Source organism: Stylophora pistillata, chromosome 7, assembly GCF_964205215.1.
Source record: "Stylophora pistillata chromosome 7, jaStyPist1.2, whole genome shotgun sequence".
Lineage (NCBI taxonomy): Eukaryota > Metazoa > Cnidaria > Anthozoa > Scleractinia > Pocilloporidae > Stylophora > Stylophora pistillata.
In genome coordinates, this window is record NC_142525.1 from 3,880,228 (window position 1) to 3,888,822 (window position 8,595).

Here is an 8,595-nt window from a genome sequence, read left to right on the forward strand (position 1 = left end):
CACTTCGTTGGAGACATGATTTAAAGGTTGATCACTGAGCAAGGAAATGTTTCGCCCTTTTCGCGTGTAGATCCGTTACTCGATTAGTCAACAATTCTAAAAAAAAACACGCTCTCGGAAAAAAGATGAAAATTGTCATGCTATAAAAACAGACATCGGCCAATTAGCTCGCCAAAGAGTTCTCTACGGCTAAAATATCGATGATGTAGAAATTGACGTATAAAACATATCAGTGGAAACTTTCCAAACACACACTACACTACACGTTAAAAGAAAATTACCGTAATCACGTAGGTACTCAAAATTGAAATTTGCTGTCGAATGCATCTGTGGTAAGGAGATTCGAACGACTTCAAATGAAGGGTTAAGTTTGACTGTAGCCATAGAGAGAGAACATGTTCGAGACAGAGTAATCCGGCCTTTCTTTACCCCAATGTTTTATGCAGGGATACAACAAAACACGCGCTATTTTAAGGAAACCACTAACAACAGTAAATCGATAGAAAAAACGAAAATTTTTCAAATACAGAATGGTTTAAACTGGCATGAAGTATATATCTATTCTTCTCTAAGGCCGGTAGACACTGAAATGAATGTGGAGTGGAAAGGTCGGTAAGTGCACAATCTGCTGCTATTGTGTCACTCTATTCTTTGACTCGCTGGGAAAGGAGTGTTTTCCTATTTTAGTTGAAAACCATAAGATAATGAAAGGATTTCTGTTGTTTATAAATGAAAAGTTCAGTTCTCGTAAAAGTTAATTTTAATGGCTCAAAGACTTGAGTCAGAGTATCTCAGCAGATACAATGTTGCTCAGTTTGCTGCGAGGCAAAGCACTCTATTTAATATTTGATTGTCATATGATCTGGAATGTTGTGTAAGTCGGCTGAATTTAAAAACGATTACTGGTAACTCTTTCCAATTTTAGATGTCGATGTCATACTCACTTTTGTTTCATGTTTTTCTCTTTCGCATGAGTAAAAGTAAATACAGTATACGTAAACAGATTTCTTTTTAGGATCTGAGGTAAACTTTAATTTCATATGACACAAGAAACAAAATCTGAATTTGATTTCTTTCGTCTTGATTTCAGTTTCAGACAAAACTGAAAGAACGTACACATGACAATCGGGAAAGTTTCTTAATGTGTTTTTACTTTGTGCAAAATGTTCATAATTTCTTTTCTATAATTAGGTTTTCCACTGTCTAGAATCATCAAAAAATTTTTTTAACTCAAAATAATATTTTTTTGAGGGCGCAATTTAACCTTACCCTTAAGTGACCGAAGTATGATTTATTATCATGGTAATAGACCAAGTAAACTATAATTCGTGTTACATTTTACAGATTTGAGGAGATAATATATTTTTTACTTGCTTAGCAGAATTTTCGGTTTCCTTTCGGTCAGGCGGGAAGAGCGTGAGGCAAGCGCGAGAAGCGTGAACTTATGGTAGATGCGTGGGCTAAGCGTGAGTTACGTGAAGCGGGGAGCGAAAGGGAGGAACACGTGATACCCGGTTGGCTCACGTCTCTCCCGCTTAGCTTAGCGGAAGGGAAAAAGACTGCCACGGACTTCTTATTTTAAAATTAGAAATAATAAGATCAGTCTTTAAACTGCCATACAGCATTGATAAGAAAACCAAAGAAGTTCTAAGATCGGAGCTCAACATAGGAAAAGTTATGATAAAATTCTCGCAAATTGAACCCTTTGAAAATACTCTCATTATCAGCGATGCAGAACGTACTTTTTTCCATGCACACACGGGAAGATTTGAGACGACTAGAGGAGACGTTTGCCGGAGGTCTAGCACTAATCATTATTTAGATTAAGCAGCGCGAAAACGGCGAACGCTGAACATCGGCTAGCCATTTGTCGTTTGTCGTTCCGTCCGCGATGTTCGTCTGTTTAAGCTTCCCGACGACACGGCAGAACAAATGTTCTCGGTTGCCATTCATTGCGACTAGAAATAATGGATACAAAGAAGTAATGTATTTCCCGTTTGAATTTGAACTCTATTAGAAGTAAGATGATAAACGAAGCTTAGCTATAAGAGCGAGCGATCAAAATGTAGAAATAGTCGGTAAAAATCGGCTGCAAATACTCACGTTTTCGCGTTCCCTACAAAGGGGAAAAATGTCCTCCTCAAGTAGAAACGGCGGCCGGCAAACGGCAAACGCGGGAAATGTCAGGTCACGTGACCCTCTCTGCCGTTCGCGGGAAAAAAATACGTGGTGCTTAATCTCTCTATTATCGGTACCAGACCCTCTTCAAGACTTCTCGCCGGCTCACGTCGCCCAAGGCCTCAATTTCCCGCGGGAGAAGAAACGGGTGAGGTGCTCATAAAACTGAAGCAAGGTCTACCGTGCATGGCGCTGTCTTTGACAACCAATTAATAGATTGCTGTTATAAAGTTACTCTTTGAATTTTGAAAATCATGTAGTTTATAGCTACAACCTCGGACAAAACCTGTCGAGACACATTACAAAATTACCTATTTTTTGCACTCACCCTGACAAAAATGCTTACCGTCGCAAATTCAAAGATTGTTTCCCCCCTCCCCTATTGCAATGTTGTTTGCGGTAACACAAGAAATGCATGCTTGAGCTGTTAAGCCCCAACAACATTGTACCAGGGGTGGGGAGGGGGCCAAGTTTGTTCCTTTTGGAAACGATTGTTGCATGGCGGGAAATTAAAAATTGCATTGAAATGTCTCAACAGTTTTGTCCGGGGTTGTAGCTTTGTTCTTGTCCACTGGATACACATCCCCCACCGTCTAAAGTAAATAACACCCCGACGATGAGGCCGACGTTGTAACGTTTTTCTTGCGAGAGTTTGAAATGGGGGCGAGCCAAACAGTATTTGAATTAACCTTTCTAGCCTCGACGGCATTCTTACAAACGATAGAACGATAGAAAGAGAGGCTAGGAAGGTTAATTAGCATGCACATAAAATGTTAATGATCGTTCCCGTCACTGAGAATTGAAAGAATTCCATCAGAACGGCTATTGAGAAGTGTTCGCAAAGATTTGCGCGCGCTCTCGCCCTAGGTTCTCAGTCAATAAACGCGGTGCGTACAAAATAGGTGCAATAGCTCCTACTGCATGCCTTAAAGTAACCTACTGCGTTGGCTATTGCAAAAAAACGATCATTGTCTTAGCCAAGAATGCCAATGGGAGGCCCCCCTTATTGTTCCAGCAGATTTCTCAGACGGAAAAAAAATGGAGAAGTGAGATTTTGTTGTAGCAGGGGTATTCGGCCAGGTTGCTAGGCAAAATTCGAAGTGGCGGCGTCTGTAATATATTTTGACGACTTTAAACGAACTTCTGCAAGAGAATCTAAAGGATACGCCAGAACTGCGCATGCATGCACATTGAGTGCTTTGGTTTGTAGCTTTTCCAGTATTCGACACAATTCTTTAATACCTCTTCTTTATTAAAAACTGAATAATTAGTTATGACATAGTCAGTAGCCTATTACCCGGAGCTTCCATCTCAGTTGTACCCTTGAGTCAACCCTGTCCCGTATCTTTTTAATTTTTGAACTGAGATATTTGCGGGGGGTTCTTTAATCTTTCCGCGCTTTCCGCCATTATTGAAATAATTTCGTGCGGCCTGTAAGTGACACAATAGAGACGTAACACAATAGAGACGTAACACAATAGAGACGACAGCTCTCTTATGATTGGCTATTATAAAAACACCCTTAAAAACCGCCGTGCGAGGTGCTTCTAAAAATAGAAAGATACGGGACAGGGTTGACTCAGAGGGTCAGTATGGAAGATGGAAGCTCTGGATAATGGGCTCCTGCATAGTTGACAATGAAATTATTAGACTCGTTTGGTATGTTACTCAGACCGATGGTAACGACATTTCCTCAAGAGTAAAGACGTAATTAATAATAATAATAATAATAATAATAATAAAGGTCTTTATTAAGAATTATTGTGCAAACAGACGTGCTACAATTAACATGAATAGCATGAATAAAATGAATAAGGAAAAAGAAAAGGTATTAATTACTATTGAAAAGACATCTATTAATAAAAACTGATTTAAAACGGCTTGTCTGGACCTTAGGCAAAATATATTTATGCGACCTAGTTCTCAACTGCCGTGTTCTCTGGGGAGGCAAGAGATCGCTCAACGCAGTGTTGATGGAAGAGATCCTTTGCCATAATTTCTTATCTCTATTACAACGGATATCCAAGATACTGTGTTGCTTTGAGCAGTAACCCAGCTTATGACACCTGGCAAAGAGCTTATCAATTCTACTTAAATATTTACCATAAAAAGCACAACCCCAGACCTCAATAGCATATGTAAAAACTGAAAGAGTCAAACTTTGAAAAAGTAAGTCCAAATTCTCAATAGAGTAGCCATAATATTTACATATTCTCAAAATATACAACCTACTGCTAGCCTTACTAAGTAGGTAATCAATATGAGTGTCCCAATTAACTGGCATTAATAACAATCATAGAATATAGAGACTGATGATATGACATTTATTCCAAATAGCTTCATGCAGTATTTTAGTTGCCGCCTGACAAAGGTTATGAACTACTGTAAAAAGTAACAAAAGTTGCTCTTCAAACAGATAGCAAGGCAACTTAGACACTCATTGGCCCCGATTACACCAGACGCAAGAGAACCAGGAAAATGGCACTTTCACTCGTCATCCACAACAAAATAAATACGTTCTGTTCACTCAGAAACGAATCAAATGCATAGCAAGACTCCCAGAATCACTCAAAAACAACAACAACAACAACGAACGTCTAAGTTGGTTTCAAAAGCGTTTTCGAAAAATGTTTTTTCGATGGACCGGTCTTCGTAATCGTTAGAATGAAGTTTTTGTTTTCAAATTCACTCAGTATGGAAAGGAAACTGCTGTTAAGTTAACTATATGGACACGAAATCATTAAAAGGCGCACATTAAGCTAAGTGGTTTGGCACCATTGAGTAACTGTTCGAAAAGATGAGCTGGCCGAAAAGCTCAGTGGGCCTTAGGAAGAAGTCATTTTTATGCTAAGCGAAAACTAAGAATAAAATTTAGCTAAGTATAAGACAAACTATTGCATTTTCTAATCAGACTGCAGACTCGTGGGGTGAAACCATAGAAAAATCCCTCTCCATACGAACGTCGCGTTCACCGTCGAACATGTCAGGTGTGAATTCTCGCACAGCGTCGCGAATCTTTTGTTTTTCCAGAACTCTCTCCCAGCCAGTTATATTGTTGCCCGTTGTAACTCTACTAAAAAACACTTCTGATATCTTTCCGCTCACAAACACAGCTATACTAGAGACTATAGTCGACGAATTATACTCGACTTTGAACAGAAAGATTGCTGCTAAGGCAATTGACAGAAATATGAGTATCGCAACCATTTTACACAACATGGCGCAAATTTCATTTGCAACCGAGTCCTTGCAGATGGACCAAAATAGTTTTTTTGGAATTGTGCCTTCTCTCTTAGGCTTTTTCTGCTCTTTCCATTCTTCCCAAATCATAATTTTGATTTCCTTGTACGTATTTTGTAAATTGTTGAAACAAAGGTATACGTTTCGCCAGACCACGAAGGCGAATGTGATATAAGGAACAGCCGATTCCGCGTTCAAGGTAATCCCCATGATAGTGAGGCCAAACGTTCGAACGATGTATTGACAAGAGAAGATTGCAATGATTGATACGCTTACGAAAAACGGAATTGAAATAATGAGGAATAGAAAATTCGATAGCCACTTGCATTTTTTACGGTGTTTGTGAATGGATTCAATTTGTGAGGTCATGGATTTTGTCAGGTAAATTAATCCAGTTGCGAGAGGCGAATATATTATAGTTGTCACAAGTAAAACAGCTAAATAAATCAAAAGAGAGATTGTGATGGCAATTGGACCGTAAATCGTCATGAATGCGACTGTGGATAAGACACAAATTGCATGCCCACACAGTGACTGTTGAAAATGGTTGCATTCAGAGCAGGGCGGGAACTTTGACCCGAACTTTTGAAGGAAGAACTTTTCCAAAACTCTTTCCATTATTTTGATTACACTATTTGGCATAATTTTTAAACGCTTTACAATATGCTCTTTTAGACTGAGTTGAGAATCTGAGCCCGAGTCCGTGCAAATGAAACATTCACCTAAATACAAATCCTGGCTTTCTTCAAATCTCCAAAAGGAAATTACCAAGGTAGGTATTACAAATAACGGTACAATAAACAAAACATAAACAGCAGGTTTATCCATGCTAAAGATATAAAGATAAGCATCAGCCACTTGAAACAGAAGCTTCTTGGAAGCCTCGTCGAAGTTATCCTTGATAATAAAATATAACAAGAGCTTAATGAAGAAAAATGTTGGAATTATACAATACCAAAGGAGGATTAATTTTACGTTGAATCCATAGTTTAAAGTTGGCAAATTCTTCACGCATTTTTGCACAATCTCTGTACAGTTTATCGGGCTTGAATCATCCACTGGAATTTCATCTAACATTGCCAGAAATGTCTCCTCTTCATTTTCATTTTTACTTTGTTTTGAAGTAAGATTCTTTACGTGATCCTGGCGATGTCCGTCCGAGAAGAAATCTGGAACCACACAGAAGAGGTAAGGCCCATAAAAGAAAACAATGGTTACAACCACGTTCAAGACAGAGTTGAAAACCGAGAGCCATATGCTCTCTTTCACGTCAAAGCCACAGTAAACTTGGTGCCTCTGATCTTCTTCAACCCTCTCGCAGCACTTGTACTTAAATCCACTTCCAAGGCCGAAAGAGAATTCCTTCAAGACTCGGAAACAAACGACTCCAGAGTTTAGCTCATTCATCAGTTTCCCGTCAGTTGAATTTGTAGTCGCTATCAAGTTTGTCAACGCTTCTGTGATGGCAATGGCCTGGCATGAAGAATTCAAATCTAGGACGCATCCATGATGTGTCTCCATTAAAGACAACACCATCGTCCTTGCTTGATTTTTCAATAGACCCAAAGACAAAACGTCATAGTCGTAGGACAGACCTAACATCGATTCGCTTTCACTTCGGGCCCAAACCCACCTGTACGGCAAAATTCTGTTATTCGTCACGAGTGGCTTGTAACTGTCATTGAAGATCTTGAATTTTAAGTACACAAGTTTCACACCTTTTTCAGAAGCTTTCGATATGAAATCAGGCGACGAACCGCTCCTTACTGAAAGCTGACACTTCGATTTGCCACAAGAATATTTTGCGATACTACGACAAATCAAATAAGAAACAATCAAAACAGAGAGAAGGAATCTTCTTTGTGCCATGTTGTTTGCTTGTTTCGCTTAAGAGACTGCGATGTTAGAATGAGTGTTATAATTATAATATCTAATCACCCGTATCTGTTGGTTTGAGAAGCGCGAGTTGGAGGGTGGGGTGGGGGCAGAAATAGTGGAACGGGGGCACGGGGCACGGGAAATGAAATGACGGGATCGGGGGCTTTTAAGGGTAAGAAGAGAGAAAGTAATGGAAGAATGCAAAAGTCCGTTCATATGTCTTCGGTGTTTTGCAGTAAAAGGCGGAGACGGGGACCAAATGTGGGGATGGCGGGGGACTAAGGATGCTCTAAGACTCCACCACCCCCCCCCCCTTCCAACCACGTTTTCTAAATGTTTCAACTTCCAGCTCACGAACATGAGACCATTCGACCTTGATTGCCCATAGAAGAGTGGAACTGAGCAGTCGATACGTCACGATCCATATCTGAAGTCACTAAATCGTGTGAAAAAACGATAAATAAGTACAACCCTTTTCAGGAAATAATTGCTGACTTAAATGCGTGAGTTCTTGCACGAACTCTAAATTTTATTGTGTCACTATAACAATGGAAACGTCGAAACGATAATGTACCACTTCAAACTGGTCACACTTTCTGCTTTTTTCCCTCTAAAACAATAGAGGTTTTGCACAGCAGCCAGCAGGAACTATAGATCATTTTTCCCATGGGAAAAAATTCTTTCTTATGCAAAATATTTTCATTGTTCCTGCCATGCAACATGGCTGCCATGCAACATGGCTGCCATGCAACATGGCTGCCATGCAACATGGCTGCCATGCAACATGGCTGCCATGCAACATGGCTGCCATGCAACATGGCTGCCATGCAACATGGCTGCCATGCAACATGGCTGCCATGCAAGCCAAATTAATTAAATATGCGGAGATCCATAAGTATGTATTGCAAACTTATGAAAATCAGTCTCATACCCCAAAGCCCTTGTTTCTTTTGGTCACGTGGTCGGAGAAACGAGCGACTCACTCACATCGAACGGCTCTGGGTACAAGAATAAAGAAAATGTATGACCGTAATATTCCTGAAAAGATTTGTAAGTTTTAAGACCTAAGTTTTCATTCGATGTGAAATTTGCATATGTTTTTATCACAAAATTTAGATTTTTGCTGTTAGCCTTTCTTTTCTTGTTTTGGTTTACATCATCGAAAATTTTGTAGTGATTTCGAGTTTCTGCCTTCTGGTTTAAAATACATGTAAGGGTAAAATTCTGTTCCCTTAATTATGAAAAGTTCTGATATTCCCAGAAATTTTCCCAATGCTCCTGATTAATGATTAGTTTCTC

General features: G+C 39.5%; 1 protein-coding gene across 1 annotated transcript; it reads right to left on the reverse strand.

Moving 5' to 3' along the window:
- Positions 1 to 4,481: 4,481 nt before the first annotated feature.
- Positions 4,482 to 7,317, reverse strand: LOC111339126 (uncharacterized). Its single transcript, XM_022945712.2, has one exon. It carries the CDS (start codon positions 7,285 to 7,287, stop codon positions 5,086 to 5,088), a length of 2,202 nt encoding a protein of 733 aa, XP_022801447.2. The 5' UTR covers positions 7,288 to 7,317; the 3' UTR covers positions 4,482 to 5,085.
- Positions 7,318 to 8,595: the final 1,278 nt, after the last annotated feature.

Bases quoted from the DNA above. Each gene is read 5' to 3' on its own strand.
- LOC111339126 (XM_022945712.2), bottom strand. From the start codon at position 7,287: ATGGCACAAAGAAGATTCCTTCTCTCTGTTTTGATTGTTTCTTATTTG.